At 40.5% G+C, this 18,469-nt stretch overlaps 1 protein-coding gene across 1 annotated transcript in view; it reads right to left on the reverse strand.

Annotated features, from left to right (window-relative positions):
- Window positions 1–18,469, reverse strand: part of mllt3 (MLLT3 super elongation complex subunit) — a 105,119-nt gene that overhangs the window by 57,453 nt on the left and 29,197 nt on the right. Inside the window, 4 exon segments of the mRNA XM_062449613.1 lie at window positions 8,752–9,354; window positions 13,709–13,831; window positions 14,044–14,082; window positions 14,675–14,818. Coding sequence (XP_062305597.1) covers window positions 8,752–9,354; window positions 13,709–13,831; window positions 14,044–14,082; window positions 14,675–14,818 — 909 coding nt within the window.

The following is an 18,469-nucleotide window of genomic DNA, read 5'->3' on the forward strand; positions in this document are numbered from 1 at the left end:
AACAACAACCTGTTGCACTCATGCAACACACCAAGTTTGGTTGAAATATATGTTTGCGTTCAAGAGTACTGATAGTTCAAAGTTATTTTTCTGGTATAACACCGCAGGCCTCCTCTGCTCCTCATGGGAACGATGGAACCCAAGTTTGGTGACAATCGCGCAAATGGTTGCTGAGATATGCTCTTGCGTCTCGTTTGGCGGCTTCGCCACCGCTTTTGATCGTCTCTACCGAACAAACGTTTTTGAAAATTGAAAATTCATATGATTGCTTTTGTGAAACTGGGTCTAAAGATCATCTTTGCCAAATTTGGTAAACATTGGACAAAAATTGGGGCGTGCAAAAGGTTTTTACACTTTTCCATGAAATCCAAAATGGCGGCCACGTCCATTCGAATTTTATGAAAAGTTATTAATAGTCAGGCTTTATATCTCACAAGACATCAACAGACAAAGAAATTACTTTATTAAGGTAAACACTTCAACCGTTATTAGCCAAAACGCGTTTATGCTTCCGGCCACGCCCCCTTTTAGTCACATGACAATTTTTTGAGGACATCCTCAGAATAAGGTTCCGAGGCGGCGTACCAAATTTAGTTTCACTGCCTCAAACAACTGCTGAGATATGACTTCACTTCCTGTTTGGCGGCTTTTCTGCTTATTTTGATTGGCTGTCACGGACAAACGGTTGTGGGTATCAAAATGCTCTACCATAACTTTTGTGCGGCTTGGTCTGAAGAGCATATCTGGTAATTTTGAAGAAGATTTGACAAAGATTGTAGGAGGAGTAGGCTTTTAAAAGGTTTTTGATAAAACCGGAAATAGCGGAAAATCTATATAACCGGAAATTGACCCCATAGGGTGTGTTGAACTCGTCTTGGTCCAGGGAATCCAATGGTACCTCATTTTTTAAAATTGGTCATACGGTTCAAAAGTTGCGTGTGTAAACACAAGTCCAACTTTGACCCATTGGTGGCGCTAGAGTGCCCGAGTATGGGACATGAAACTTTGTGAATTGGACCAGGGGACTGTCCCCAATGAGTGTGCCAAATTTCACAACTTTCGACCAAGCGCTTCTAGGGCCTGCCATAGACACCCAGTCTTAAGAAGTATAATAATAATAATAATAATAATAATAATAACAATAACAATAGGAGCCTCGCAGCTTCGCTGCTTGGCCCCTAATAATAATAATAATAATAATACTAACAATAACAATAGGTGCCTCGCAGCTTCGCTGCTTGGCCCCTAATAACTAGAGGGTACAATTTCTGGGGAAATTGTAGGGTGTGCCTGCTTGCGTCGGTTGCACAGGGTTCCGTTTTTGAATGACATTTTTACAACTGATATTTCTGTATATTTTATATAAAAATGCATACTTATTATTTATAAAGATTACATAGATTTAAAAGCATATTTTTTTTGCTGCTCATTTACAACTGAAAATACGAGTGAAGTGTAGAATGAAATAGATGTCTTCTCATTTCCCCTGCAAGAGGCAGCCTCATCGTTGAATCAAAACTAATAAATTTGGCAGACCGGTGTAAAAATTGACCTAATCTCTATGATTTAAACGTCATTTTAAGTTTTTCCCTTCTCATGATATTTTCAGGCATTTAGCCTACTCATTACATTCATTAATAAAGAACCCCCTTTGAAGATTATTCTACGACGTTACCCGGCAGTAGAAGATGGAATCGCGATTCAAACAGTACCATCTGCTAACTGAAAATATGCCCCCAAAACGTAAATAAGCTTGACATTTATTTAGTGGAAAATCGCTCATTTATAAAAAGCTCACTGGTAGCGATCATTGTCAGTAACAACGCAAAATGCGATATAGCCCTGTGTGGAGAAGCTGCCCCGGTAAATTGTACTACTACGGTACAGTACTAGACGACTGCTGTGTTCGTCTTGGTACTGTAGCGATTGCGTTGGTTGAATTGGATTTAACGTTCCGTTGTACGGTTTAAGCTGAAATTAATTATTTTCATGAACAGATTGACAACGTTTAGGCTGTGGCAATGAAGTTCAGGTTAGTAGTTAGATAGACTTTTGATTTAAGTAAGGGGAGTGCCGAACATGTTCTGTCGCCGTTTGACTTCCTAAACAGCTGTGTAAGTTAGATGTTTTTGTCGTGTGTCTCGCGTAAGCTACAGCGTTGCAGTGAGCTACACTGGTTTGAAACCACAGGTAATGGTAATTTCACCAACAAATCGTTTACTAATGTCAGAATAAATCCTACAACGAAAATGTATATGTGAGGAATGTTTATTTTAACGATTGAAAACAGATAACGCTACATCATAGACCACTGTAGTATGTGTTGCCCGGGCAACACAGGCTAATGTCATGATGCTAATACTTCAGTGAAATAGTAGACTACTGTTTCCGAAAGTAGATGTACTTCCTTAATAATATCAGCTTATACTGCACATTACACATCACAATTGTGTGTCATATCACAAAGTAAAATGAGTAAATAGTTATCACCCTGGCCTCTTTGCTTGTGGCGTTTCTGCAGCTGCCTTGCAGTAAAGCTATAGTTAGCCTAGCTATCCCCCAAGTTAACAGATGCGAAACGAATGTTCTGCCAAAGGTAGTCACGCGTGTTTTCGTGACGTAGTGACGTTAGTAACGTCAGTGACTGTGGCTAGCAAATTAGCCACCGTTAGCTTCACTTTTCGCCACAAAAACTTAACTTCAGCCTAAACCATGCAACGGAACGTAAATTCCAATAGAAGCAACTCAATCGTTACCAAGACGAAACTTTTGACACCTACGTTGTCTATGTAGGCCAAATATTGACTGAGTTTTAGGGGGGCAAAAAGAAATAAAAATAATAATAATAATAATATATATGTGCGAGAACAAAGGTTGTGCTCTCGCCGAAGGCTTGAGCACACCCAATAATAATAATACTAACAATAACAATAGGTGCCTCGCAGCTTCGCTGCTTGGCCCCTAATAATAACTAGAAAAGGCATTTCATGCTGAAAATGCGTTGGAATGCTGAAATCTGAAATTATTTTTTTTAAATGGCTGAAAATACAGAAATGAGAAAATACCCGCAAGCTGAAATTGATTTTAAAAATGTGTGATTCACACAAAAGAGGGAGTGTGGAAGCTGAACTGCATCATCTAACAACGCTAAGAGCTGAAATACAATGCGGGAGAAGCTGAAAGCTGAACTGTTAAACAGAAGAAGAAGTAGGCCTAGGCTAGCTAGTCATAAAAAGAATATTATTGTCTTATCAGCTGAAATTATAGTTGGGATAGTAATAGCAGTAGCAGATGTGTGCATTGAGTGCGTTTACTCGGCTTTCTTAGTAGGATTCAATGTGTTGATGGAATGAAACATACAGCAGTAGGGCCGATACAGGAAGACACGGCGACACTTTGTTGCAGAAGGATGATGGTGCAAGTTTTGTCCGTGGAGCATACAACGATTAATAAAAAAGAATCATGTAGACACGTTTATTGAGTAATCGCATAACTAATTACACATGTAAACGGAGTAATCATATTATTGGCATAAACCGACAATTGCTAGTAATCGGGTTTCTCATGGTCAAGTAAACGTACCAATCACCTATTTGAGAGACTGAGTGGTGCGTGTCTGTCGTTACGGTGATGGTGCAGCTATGATTGCTAACGCGCTGAGGGCAGAGAATAAGAGAAATGTAGCTAGAATTTACACCTCAAACATGATAACCTAGACGCAAAACTGTACGTCCAATCCAAAATCTAAGGATATTTTCCGAGACCCAAGACTCTGCCGAAACCAGAGATATTCTTTATATGTCTGTGCAGTCAGAAATACGACTCTACCTGCAGTTTCGAAAACGTGTTACTTTTGCTTTCCTGGTGCGTGTTTGTTTGGGTGCCACGGTGATGGCGCAGCTGTGATGGCTAACGAGCTGGGCAGAGAGAATAACTAATGTAGCTAGAATCCACACCTCAAACAAGTTAACCTAGACGCAAAACTATACGTCCAATCCAAAAAATACGGATATTTTCCGAGACCCAAGACTCTGCCTAAACCAGAGATATTCTTTATATGTCTGTGCGGTCAGAAATACGACTCTACCTGCAGTTTCGAAAACGTGTCCCTTTTGCTTTCCTGGTGCGTGTTTGTTTGGTTGTCACGGTGATGGCGCAGCTGTGACGGCTAACGAGCTAGGCAGAGAGAAAAACGAACATTTACCTAGCATCCACACCTCAAACAAGTTGACCTAGATGCAAAACTATACGTCCAATCCAAAGACCCAGAGACCCAAGACTCTGCCGAAACCAGAGATGTCCTTTATATTTCTGTGCGGTCAGAAATACGACTCTACCGGCAGTTTCAAAATCTTGTTCTTTTTGCTTTCTCTGACGATTTTGTCACCAGATTTGCATTGGTCTCTATGGGGCGAGAGTTGGACTTTGTCTCGCTTTCGTGGGGCTCTGATCAAATGTGTACGTCTGTTGGATTCAACAGACAACTGTCTACGACCAGCACAAAATTAGCTATCTATTGATCCAAAAACGAAGCATGAAGAGCGAAAATTGTGGCAATGCTGGCAAACTAGAAATATTTTTTCAACGACATCCGAAGCTGCCCTCCACTCTAAGCGTTTCAGTCTGCACTCTAGGGTTTCACGTAAACACCCATGTAAATCTCAGAAACGGCTTGAAAAAGTCATGAAACATAATCAGTGATATTGAAAAAAGTTGAATAGATATCAAAAAGATGAATTATTTAAAAATAGTTTAGGGTTTTGTCAACATTTTAAAGTTTAAATGGTGGCTCTAGCTGAAAGATTGAGGAAGAAGAAGGATTTGGAAGTTGAAGAAGTTTAAAGAAGTTTGAGAGGATTTGAAAGAAAACTCCATTGGAAACCCATGTTAAAAATATTATGAATATTGATTTATATTAATTCAAGCATAAGAGGTACAAAGCTGAAAAGTCATAGCACCCATGGCCTGAAACTGCTGAATTTTTTGATAGCTGAACGGTTTAATAGCTGAAGATTTGAAGGTGCTGAAAGGTGTCACGGAAGAAATAGAAGATAAATAAGTTGAATAAAGATTCAAAGAACAATACTTGGAATGCTGAAGCAGCATTCCAACAATAATAATACTAACAATAACAATAGGTGCCTCGCAGCTTCGCTGCTTGGCCCCTAATAATAACCCTAACCCAAATGAGACGTGAGAGCGTAACTCGGCAACCATTTGTCCGATTGTCACCAATCTGGTATAACACCGCAGGCAGAGGAGGCCTGCGATGTTATACCAGAAAAAACACTTTGAACACTTCGTAATCTTGAATGCAAACAGATATTTCAACAAAACTTGGTGTGTTGCATGAGTGCAACATGTTGTTGTGACTTAATTGTTGCACAATTGCTATGGAGGCCATGTCCTGCTCTGGACTGCTTGGCCCCTCCATTGCTGCTTGCAGCTATATTTGTTAGTTGTCACACAGTTCCGAATAAAAGCCAGTTGAATGCAATAACTCGTTTCCTCCCTCCTTGCAAAAGACAAAGACCCACCCCAAGATATAACAGTTTTGGGTTCAATATGGAGTTCGGTACAACAGGAAAACCCTATATACTAGGTTTCTTTTCATATTACTTCAAATGCCGTATCCTAAACTTTGTCAGTCTGTTCACGAAAGTATTGTCTACCCGACTGTGAAAATTGATAACATTTTCTATTTGGGGCATGTGAAACATTTTAGCTTAAGTCCAATGTTTGCCCGTTTCAACTTTAGAGCGCTGACAAACTACCATTGGCTCTATCTAGCTAGCTTACCGTTTGCATTTCTCAACCTCCCGGCACTAAAATACAGACAGATGAGAGAAAATTGTGCAGTGTTTGACTGACTGCATGCACCAAACCGTGACGTACATACCGTGACGGTTCGGTAACAATACATGTATCGTTACACCCCTAGTAGAAAACATTATTTTTTGTCTTAAATTTGAGGTGTTAACCAGATTACCAACAGGATGATTTTTTTTTTATCACATTGAATCAAAAAGGTGAAATCCTAAACCGGCACCAATACCAATTATTTATAAGGGGAGGAAAGAAACCTTAATTTTAAAAGGTGTTTCAACTGAACAAGCTGTAGACATACCTAGGCCACCAGGGTTGACAGCATGTTGTAAAGAGCACCCGGCATTTGACTCACTAGCCATGCACTCTACCCCTCATTTATGACCTGTCTTGGTGGACAATCTCTTTAGGTCACAATAACACTTGCACACACACAGAGCAGGAAATAGACCACCCTCATATGTTTTATTATCAAAAAGGTCCTGACTGTCCATATTTGAAATAAAACTAGTGTCAGGACAGACAATCAGTGTAACTGTAAAGTAAAAGTGAAAATAATGTGTTAAATTGTATTTTAGGCATTCTAGACTCAGGGCATATACAATAAACTACTGGCAACCTTAAAATAAAAACATGAAATGATTGAATTAAAAGAAATTCAGTCAATAACTAAGGTACCAATACACAGTGAGTTACTTTGTCTTGAATGCAGAATGTTTGCCCAGTGTCCTTGGAAGATGAAAAGGTACCCCTCTGCTATTCATTGCCTCTTTCTTCATTCTCCTTACATGCCATTAAACCATAAATCAACTTGCCTTTCTGTTCCTTAGAAAGCCTCTCTTAAGCAGAGTTTCCTCAAAATGTGTGAGGACATGGCAACCCTTGGATCCTAGACACACTAAGAAGTCTGTCAATCGATTGCCTCCCAAGGGCACTTAACACCGCAACACTGAACTGAGTTTCAGCGAGAGTTTAGAATGTGTTCACAAAATGCAGTCCTCTTTAGTGTTCTTTTTGCTGATAGATCCTCCGCCTGCGCTAGGAATAAAACTCCTTAAGCCAGTTGGTGACAGTAATGTAGCCGTCTTCGTCAAGTGAGTGAGTGAAAAACTTCCTACTCAGGAAGACGAGATATTAGTTACTGTAGATAAGATATTTAACCATGGTTTATAGTCTAGACTCAACTTCAAATTCCCAGCCAGACACCAACCAGTCAGTGGGTGCTGTTCTCCATGACATAAATGTAAAAGCAAATAATCGATCCATAAAACAGTAAAACTTAAACTGGCAAGATTAGTTTGCTGTTCATGGGGCTTTAGAAAGGCCTGCTTAATAATCATCAAATGATGGGTAGTGTAAAGTAACGTTTGCAAGTATTTGAACAAAAAACGTATTGTTAAGTTGAGGTAGCCTGCATAGTAAAACATTTTTGTGAATGGTTTATATCTTGAAAATGCCACAGTCTTTATGTTCAATTCCACCAGGGACGGTGGTGCTGGGGGGGTACATTTCCTGTTTGGCCACCCAGAGAAAGGCATCCCTCTGCAGCTGAACCCCCATTATGTTTATTGGCCCCTCTTGGAGACCAGACCTTTGTTATGGGGGTTCTCTGAATCCCATAATTTAATGTTTATAGCCCGAGCATGAGGAGGATGGAACAAAACACTAACAACCCTCAAAACATAATCTAAAAAATAAAAAAAATAATAGCATAACCTTTCATCTGCATTGCCCAACTCCAGCCTACCTCTTCACTCACATTCAAATTACAGCAGGCACAGAGATCAATATGTTGAATTGATACAAACAAGGATTCATCTTTGTTTACCCTTAATGAAAACCTGCACCCAATTTTTGAGAATATGCAGATAGAAATGTACTTTTAAAGGGACTAAGAGTTTGTGTCTTGTAAGGAATTAGGAGTGTAATGGTACACAAGCCACGGTTTGGTAAGTACCGTAGTTTTGGGTTCACAATTTTTTTCACGAGTTCGGTACAACAGGAAAAAGAAACAAATGCTAGGTTTCCTTGCATATTACTTCAATGTCACAGTCAAACTTGATGCCAATCTGTTCACAAAAGCAACTTAGATTTTCCATTTGGGACCTTTGAGATATTTGATCTCAAGTCCGATGAGTCCCCCTTTACATTTTGTTTGACATCCTTTCACTTACCTAATTTATGTAGCCTATGACTGTTCCAGCGCAGATACAGCCGCATTTAGCAGTGTTGAGTGATAACGCTGACACAGTGGTTGAATCAGCTTGTTTAAAAGGGTTTCTTTTATGGGTGAAATGCTGTCTAGCTAACTAGCAGCAAGACTATATAAAGTGGGTACTTGAGTTTCAGCAGAGATGCAGGAAATTTGATCTAGATTTAATATATTAACATGCTTATATTCAATCTCTTGACAACGTACAACAGACATTGCTGTCCAGGTTACAACAGTGCTGGATAGCTGCCTGACAAGCTCCAGATATTTTATGGGGGAATACATGTTTTTGCTATAGTGTAGCCCTACATTCAAATTAAACTGGGTGTCAGAAAATACAACGAAGGGGGCTTTGCCCCCTCTTGCCTCCTCGTGGTGCCGGGCCTACATTCGCTCTCTCTAGCCAGCTTGCCGCAAGCATTTCTCAAACTCCTGGCACCAAAATACGGACAGATGAGAACATTTTGCATTTCATCTGGTCAACCTCATAATCCGTTTCCTTAAAGTAAAAAGGCCTGTGACCAACTGAACATGTATTCTTCATCTGACTGCATGCACCGAACCATGACGTCCGTACCGTGAATTTGTGGTACGAATACATGTACTGTTACACCCCTATAAAGAAGGGTGTAAAACTGATACATTTCCACCTTCAATGTTTAGATCAGTTATTAAAGATGCAGAATACATAAGAGACTTCAGCCTCTACTCACCTCTGATTTGGTGTATATGTTGCCCTCCATGTCCGAGTCATTAGGGTCCACTAGCTCCTGAAATTGTGGTAACGTAGGTGCTCGTCTACTGTCTGTCATTTCCACTGTGTCTGTCCGCTGTTTTGCCATGCGTATCTGAGATTTGTCCTTCAGCAGTTTCTTCTCCACATGATGTGGGTGCGGCAGGGAGGCTGTGCCCGTTCCCGCTTTCACCGGTAACTCCAAGAAACCCTTCTTGCGCTTTTTGGTCACGTTGTCCTCATTATTGGACACCAACAGTCGCTTGCTGATCCCTGGGCCAGTCCCATAGGAGAGGCCGAGCTCGGTCCGATGTTCCTTGGACAAAGACTTGGGCTCCTTAAAGCCCATCTTTGGGTTCGACTCTGTATCCCTAAGTGGTTGGTTCTCTTTGGGTTTCCTGGAATCTTTGGAGGCTTTGCTGCTAGGTTCACTGCCACAGTCTTTGAAGGCACTTTTGGGTTCTTTACAGTCTTTCAAAGGTTTTTCCTTGTGGTCCTTGAAGGGTTTGTGGAGTTTGGAGAATCTGTTACTATTGGTGGTGGTTGTGGTGAGGAGCGCTGTGTTGGTTCCTTTAGTCCCATCCTATAATAAAAATTGTATTAAATCATTTTTGAACATTCTTAATCTTTCTGAAGAATTAACTAAAACAATAGGTTCTCAAAATATTTTGTGCAGAGGTAAGACATTTGTGCGGCAGTCAAGTATTAAACCTTATAGTGAGCAGTATTGGTTATAATAAAGTTAAAAAATGCATATATACTGTACATAGTTTTCCTTTTCATTACCTCTCCAGCTAACATGCATTACCAAGTAATTGTATAGCAGTTCATGCGTCACTTTAATGTTATGAGATATTGCTATGTAGTTAACATACACCAAGGGGAAAGAGTAATCAAAAGGAAAATAAAATAATCCTGGACAGTTTACTGAAAGAATTGGATGGCAAAACTGTGTGGCGTGAAATAATGGCAAGTCTATTACCCAAAGAAATCAGGCCTGACCATTGGACATTATTTTCAACAGCACTATCAGTGCGAGGGGAAAGGATTCACACAGTCACACATGTGCAACCCAAAAAGTAGTGTGACAGACACCTTGAGTGTATAGAGTAGTAAATGCGTTTGCTTTAAACAACAAAGCTATTTTTCCTGAGATTGTGCCACAAGCACTCTGTCAAAATTCATCGATGCAGTAAATCCATTAAACAATCTAGAGTCTAGACGATGGATGTGTTACGACCTTCCAAAACTACCTCTAAACTTTTTGTTTTGTTTATCTGTTGCTGACCCTGGAACCTCTGGTCTTAAACCTGCTAGCCCTCTTACAGACCTAGACACAGAGGATAGGCAGAGAATACAACTTTAAAGATAATTCAAACCTAAAACTTTTAGTGGTTTGAAAGTTATTGTCTGCATCTAAATAGCAATGATCACTTAAAGATGCTGTAAAGTGCAATTGAAAAAAGTTCATCACACCACAGAAGAATGTGTTGTTAACTACCCATTCAAATTCAAATGAAAAAAAACAGACATGTTAAATTAGGCTTTGAAATCGTGAGAAAATCAGCAGTCTTCTCTGCTTGAGACTGGGGGGGGGGGGGGGGGGGGGGGCGTGTCGCCTGAAGGAGCTGAAGCTCCGCCCCCTCGAATTTAGCAACAACAGCAAAACGAGCTAAATGAATTGAAAATATCAGAACAGACCAACCTGCAGTCTCTGAGTGTTTTATGTGTTAATTACTTTGTCTTTGCATCATACCAGCTGAGTAACAGAATGCAACCGTCTGTGATCAGATCTAGATCGGTCGCTGTGCCGCCCATACAAAACCTGAGCTGAAAACAGGAGAGAAACTGTTCAACGGTCTAACTCCACATTTCAGTGCAACAAAGTTTTGCGCTTTGCGCATGCTTTCAGGAACTTATTTCACATGTATATAATGTACTTAGAAGCAAATCATGGAATTTACTTTACAGGATCTTTAACTGCACATACAGTTAGGTCCATAAATATTTGGACATTGACACCATTTTCATCATTTTGGCTCTGTATACCACCACAATGGATTTGAAATGAAACAATCAAGATGTGCTTTAAGTGCAGACTTTCAGTTTTAATTTCAGGGTATTTACATCCAAATCAGGTGAACGGTGTAGGAATTACAACACATTTTATATGTGGCCCCCCCCCTTTTTAAGGGACCAAAAATAATTGGACAAACTAACATAATCATAAATCTAATTGTCACTTTTAATACTTGGTTGCAAATCCTTTGCAGTCAATGACAGCCTGAAGTCTGGAACCCATAGACATCACCAGACGCTGGGTTTCGTCCCTGGTGATGCTCTGCCAGGCCTCTACTGCAACTGTCTTCAGTTCCTGCTTGTTCTTGGGGCATTTTCCCTTCAGTTTTGTCTTTAGCAAGTGAAATGCATGCTCAATTGGATTTAGGTCAGGTGATTGACTTGGCCATTGCAGAACATTCCACTTCTTTGCCTTAAAAACTCTTTGGTTGCTTTCGCAGTATGCTTCGGGTCATTGTCCATCTGCACTGTGAAGGGCCGTCCTATGAGTTCTGAAGCATTTGGCTGAATCTGAGCAGATAATATTGCCCGAAACACTTCAGAATTCATCCTACTGCTTTTGTCAGCAGTCACATCATCGATAAATACAAGGGAACCAGTTCCATTGGCAGCCATACATGCCCACGCCATAACATTACCTCCACCATGCTTCACTGATGAGGTGGTATGCTTTGGATCATGAGCAGTTCCTTCCCTTCTCCATACTCTTCTCTTCCCATCATTCTGGTACAAGTTGATCTTGGTCTCATCTGTCCATAGGATGTTGTTCCAGAACTGTACAGGGTCTTTTAGATGTTTTTTGGCAAACTCTAATCTGGTCTTCCTCTTTTTGAGACTCACCAATGGTTCACATCTTGTGGTGAACCCTCTGTATTTACTCTGGTGAAGTCTTCTCTTAATTTTTGACTTTGACACAGATACGCCTACCTCCTGGAGAGTGTTCTTGATCTGGCCAACTGTTGTGAAGGGGTTTTTCTTCACCAGGGAAAGAATTCTTCTGTCATCCACCACAGTTGTTTTCCGTGGTCTTCCAGGTCTTTTGGTGTTGCTGAGCTCACCAGTGCGTTCTTTCTTTTTAAGAATGTACCAAACAGTTGATTTGGCCACACCTAATGTTTTTGCTATCTCTCTGATAGGTTTGTTTTGATTTTTCAGCCTAACGATGGCTTGCTTCACTGATGGTGACAGCTGTTTGGACTTCATATTGAGAGTTGACAGCAACAGATTCCAAACACAAATACCATACTTGAAATGAACTCTAGACCTTTTATCTGCTCCTTGTCAATGAAATAACAAACTCCCATGAAGGAATAACATACACCTGGCCATGGAACAGCTGAGCAGCCAATTGTCCAATTACTTTTGGTCCCTTAAAAAGAGGGGGGCCACATATAAAATGTATTGTAATTCCTACACCGTTCACCTGATTTGGATGTAAATACCCTGAAATTAAAGCTGAAAGTCTGCACTTAAAGCACATCTTATTGTTTCATTTCAAATCCATTGTGGTGGTATACAGAGCCAAAATGATAAAAATTGTGTCAATGTCCAAATATTTATGGACCTAACTGTAGAAGTCAACTTTTAACCCTCGTGCTGCCTTCGGGTCACATGACCCAAAGGTTCATAACGAACCATCGTTGTGTTTACCCAATTTTACCCAATACAAAAACAAATACAAATTATTTTCTTTTAACCATTCCAATGTGGGGGGTCTGAGACAGCCCGACAGTTAAAAGAAAATGCTTCACTTTGTTTTTGTATGAGGTAAATTTGTCGCAATACGACGGTGGGTCACAATGACTGATGGGTCAGAATGACCCAAAGATAACACAAGGGTTAAACACCTATGCTAGCTTCTCCAACTACATGTATAACCATTTGCAAGATTGGAATCAACAGCCACCTACACACAAACAGCTGTTTAGGTCAAAAGGCTAATATCCTAAAGTCCCAGTCAACCTAGTAAATCAAAATTCTCAGGAAAAAATAATCCAACCACGTGATGTTCACTTTACTCATTGGTGCCAAAATATCACCAATTAAAATATTTTTATTTTCAGTTACCTAACATGCCTGTCTAAAATGAATCAACATATTTAACCCTATACTCCTTCCTTTATGGAATAAATATTTCGTAGTGTGCTTCTGCAAAGTAGGATATATGGAAACATGGAACATATGTTGATTGTGTGAAGAAAAACAAACAATGTGACACCATGAAATTGGTGTAAAATAATGGGTAGAATAATGGAGAAACGTGTGTGTGTGCCTCTGCTCCAACAGTAATCAATCACACACACAGTCTGTTTGGATTGGAAACAGGTTCCATGTGCAATGGGCCTCTCGTAACTCTGCCCTTGCCAGACTGTGCTCTGCTGGATGCAGTAAAATAAACCCTTTAAATTGACTAAAACTAACACGTAATAGAAGCAACATGCCAATTTATTGACAAGAATGATTTACGGCTGTGACAGATGGTGCCCCAAAGTACATACTCATGTATTTTCTGCATAGACTGAAGTTGCTTTTTAAAGGAACCTACAGCCTTGTCACAAAAAAGTGTAATGCACTCAAGGTTTCAAATTGACAGCTTTTAAAAAACTGAACTTACTTCAATACCTTTATTTATACATTGTGAAACCTTCCAAAACCATTAGTAGCTTGTGATTCCTGAGTGAAAATCATAATGATTGACAGAGAAGTCAAAAAAAAATTAAATTAAAAAGAATTAAAACACACAATATTCTCGAACCTTCCAAATATGCAGGGATTATGGAGTAGGAGACTTCTAAGTGTTAGGAGAATACATTTTAGGGCATACAGTTTAGGGCTGTCCCTAGAAACCACCAACTGACCTTTTCCTGCTGGAAAGATTTGTTCTTCTTAGACTCTGAGAGACTCACAGTCAAAGAGTTGCTTGGAAGTGTCGACAGCTTGAGGTGCTGCCCAAAAGTGGCTTCTTCCTGCAAAACCATTACCTTACCAAGACAAAAGGAAAATGTATATACAGACACCACATTAAAAGTGCATACCAAATTGTATGTTTAATGACAGTCCATTTGAGTTCATTAGACAGTATATCAGAAACTTCTCATTGATTTAAAGAAGGTATGGTACAATGTGCCGTTTAAGTGCAGCGTATGTGGTGCTCTTTATATTACATTTAATATAATTTTATGTCAAAACTTACTTTAGAATTCTCAAAACTACTTTTGTGAGGATCCCGTTGCTGTTGAAGACATAAAACAATTTACATAACAATCAGCAATAAATATTGATTACATTAAATTCTCCAAACCAATCTTCTAAACAGTGAACTCTCTCCTGACAGTTTCTGCAAATATCCCTGCAAGCAGATGATGCCTGACCTGTAGCAGGTCCAGGGTTGCCAAAAAGATAACAGGCACAGTGCTACTTTAACCCTTGTGCTGCCTTCGGGTCACATGACCCAAAGGTTCATAACGAACCATCGTTGTGTTTACCCAATTTTACCCAATACAAAAACTAATAAAAATAATTTTCTTTTAACCTTCGCAATGTGGGGGGTCTGAGACAGCCCACTGGTTAAAAGAAAATGCTTCACTTTGTTTTTGAATGCGGTAAAGTTGTTGCAATACAACGGTGGGTCACAATGACTGATGGGTCAGAATGACCCGAAGATAACACAAGGGTTAAGCTACATTCAATAATTTCTGTGAAGCTCACATAACCCTCAGTTTCTTTTCACCCTAGAAACTCTCTAGAAACGAGTTTTGGTAGTTTAACAAGGTGGAATTATCCATTTTTAAATGGTGTGGTCAAGACCCCCCCCACTCTCCTACCCCTCCGGCTTTCAGAAGCTTTCTGTGGAATTCCTCTGTGGGGTTGTTGAAGGTAAGCTTCTCACAGCGCAGATGATTGACAGGTGGGTGGCCTTCCAGGTGCAGGAACAGGTCGTAATCAAAACGTACTTTCCTAGGTTCTTCCTGAGGGGAGGAGTAGCCCAGAGAAATCATTGTAAATGTATCAAATTGGATAATCTCACAGTGTGATGGACTTTATGATGGATACACTTAAGGCTTCATGTACTAACGCTTTTGCGCCCACTTCAGGCGTATTTGTTTCGCAATGTGAGCGTAAAAGTATGAGGGGCCGTGAGGGACATTATTCAGAATACGCTCTCACACACACACTACTGAAATGCTCTCACACACACTACTGAAAAGCTATACGCTCACACACACTACTGAAATGCTCTCACACACACACACTACTGAAATGCTCTCACACACACTACTGAAATTCTCTCACACACACACTACTGAAAAGTGCTCACACACACATATGAAAAGCTCTCACACACACTACTGAAATGCTCTCACACACACACTACTGAAAATCTCTCACACATACTAGTGAAATGTGCTCATATACACAACTGAAATGCTCTTGCATAATATTGTGGAATATAACAGTTCAGTGGTGAATATGAGCATTACAATTAAAAAGGAAGGCCTTCCTTTCAACTGAAGGAAACAGGAAGTCCACACCAGGAAGTGCATGTGCTTTTACTGGATTTGAAGTAGTACTTCAACCACAATGCATGTTCACCTGATCCTCTTTGTTTTTCACGTCCAAACTTGATTTTTTGAGGTGAGAGGCAATGAAGAGGATATTGTACGTTTTTTTACTAGTGCTCTGCAATGCATTGAGTCATTGCAAAGTGAGGAGTCCAACAATTTCGGTCAGGAGAGGCTTTATAGAGAGCTTGGTGATCATACACAAACTCTATCTGCATTTCTTGCTGTGTCCAGATATGATCATGATGATAGTGTTGTGAGTAATCTACTAGGATCATTTTATAGATGCTTTCGCAACTTGCTTTATGAACATGCGGCCAGACAGGGATCCAGTGATGTGAGTAATCTACTAGGATCATTGTATAGATGCTTTCGCAACTTGCTTTATGAACATGAGGCCAGACAGGGATCCAGTGATGTGACCAATTTGATACCCCCAACAATCTTGACTGGCCATCCAGGTCGGCCCCGATACAGCATAGCCGCCATACATTAATTGTAGACTAAGGTGAACATTTGTAGACTTTATACAACAAAGTTGTAGACTTTATATATATATATATATTTTTATATTACTTTGGAGGCCTACGTACCCTAGCTACTTTACCTATATTCACCCTATATTAAATAGGGTGACCAGATTTGAGTTTTTTGCGGAAAAAACGTCGGGGGGGGGGGGGGGGGTGCTGTTCGTGTATTGCATGCTGCACTATCTGATCAAATTGACAGTTCTCTCTACAGTCAGAGCTCGCGCAAGAAGGTGGAACGTTCAAAACTTGTAAGGGCCTAATAGTTTGTGAAAGACCCAGAGAAACACATATCCGACAAGGCAAAATCCCATACAATTTTGGAATCCCTGCCGGACGCATTTTTTAGGTCTCAAAAAGAGGACATGTCCGGGTAAAAGAGGACATCTGGTCACCCCATATTAAACCTGACTACACAATGTTGGTAACGAACAGCCTTTACATAAGGTTATCGTGATGAAAATGAATGAAAATAAACGGATTGATCTGTTGAGCTGGCATGCCCGTAATTGTTTTGTTTGTTTGAGAGAAACGAGTTGTCACGCGTTGCACACAACACACGCGCGTTCAGACACAGCCTACCGAGAGAGAACCCCCAAGTCGATTTCTAAAATCAGCGAGAAGTTCAAGGAGATGGACGACATCAAATTATTTCTCGAAGTTGAAAAGCACAGGGAGTTGTATGACCTCCAGCAACAATTTTACAAGAACAACGTAGGCTAGATAAGGATCGATGCTGGGATATAGCAAATGCCATGTTTATGTACCATGTCAGCGTAAAGGAAAGCTCAGAGTACATTTAGTCATTTACATTTAGTCATTTAGCAGACGCCCTTATCCAGAGCGACTTACAGTAAGTACAGGGACATTCCCCCTGAGGCAAGCAGGGTGAAGTGTCTTGCCCAAGGACACAACGTCATTTGGCACAGCCGGGAATCGAACCGGTAACCTTCAGATTACTAGCCCAACTCCCTAACCGCTCAGCCACCTGACTCCCTAGAGTAGCTGAAAAGCTTGGTGACCGGCGCGGAGAAATGCACGCTGGTGTGAACAGCTTTTGCTCAGTCGTAGCCGATCGTAGCCGATCGTGGCGCTTCCAGGCGCTTCGCAGCCAGTGTATCCCAGGCGTTAGACAGTGTTCTGATTGTCTCCGCTGAGGCCAATATGTTGAGTAACGCCGTTGCTTCGGCTAAATTGCTTGAGGGCTGTTGAGCACATGGTTGAGCTGACATCCTTGTGCACCTTCCGTTTCATCTGAGGCACCTTCCGTTTCATCTGAGGCACCTTCCGTTTCAACTGAAACACCTTCCGTTTTAACTGAAATTTTCATGTGTGTATGAGAGCTTTTCATATGTGTGTTTGAGAGCTTTTCATGTGTGTATGAGAGCTTTTCATATGTGTGTGTGAGAGCTTTTCAGTAGTGTGTGTGAGAGCATTTCAGTAGTGTGTGTGAGAGTATTTCAGTAGTGTGTGTGAGAGCATTTCAGTAGTGTGTGTGAGAGCATTTCAGTTGTGTGTGTGAGAGGGTATTCTGAATAATGTCCCTCACGGCCCCTCATATAAAAGCATGGCGAGGTATGTACAAACATGCCGCACTGAGGTAAAAGCGCAGACTGCCTGTCGCGGGAACTGAAAATGGTAAATTGCGCTTTTCATGCATGTCATGCATATGCATTCACGGGAGGGTCAGGGGAAAGTGGGAGTTTCCCATAAAGAGATGGGATGCGTAAAGTGCGCCTAATTATGTATTCCGCGGTATGTACAAAAACCGCCTCTGAAAGCGCACCTCTATTTTGCGGTGAAAATTCTCCACCTGTTAAAAGCAGGCGTAAACCAGGATGCGCATAGGCCAAAGGATTTTTGCCACAAGGATCACACTTTTTGTGTTGAGTGAACACAAAATCATTACGCGTTACAAATTAAGCAGCCATGCAATATTACAGTTACTGGAAGAAATGAAAGATTACATCGAATCTCCGACTCAGCGTTCACATTCCATTCCAGCAGTTGTTAAACTCCTCGCTACATTACATATATTGGCATCAGGATAATTTCAAACATTCATCGCTGTTTTGACTTTGGTGGCTGATCCATGATAGAGAGAAGGAGGCCCATTCAATTGCGCATTTAAATGCTCGCAATGTCTGGTATAGTGGGCGGAGAATACCCGATGACCTGCAGGTTTCGTAAATACGACGTAAACTGTAGCATCACAGCGTGTGCTTTCTGCGTGTTGGCCATGGCGCTAATAAGGTTACGTTTGCAAATATACGTACATGAGGCCCTTAGTGTCACTAAAAAGTTTGTGTATTTAAATGCAGTTGTTTAGTGACACCCAAGTAAGACTAAAGGCACATGTCTGTACATTTTCTGTTCTTTAAAAAATATATACATTATTTGGAGCAAATACTGTATAATATTGGTCAAACTTTTACATTTGTCCTATATATTACTATACTACTTTATCAAGTGTTATGAAAAAGTAATTGCATGGAATTAGAAAGATTAAGGCAGAATCCCATACTCTGTT

Source organism: Osmerus eperlanus, chromosome 23, assembly GCF_963692335.1.
Source record: "Osmerus eperlanus chromosome 23, fOsmEpe2.1, whole genome shotgun sequence".
NCBI lineage: Eukaryota > Metazoa > Chordata > Actinopteri > Osmeriformes > Osmeridae > Osmerus > Osmerus eperlanus.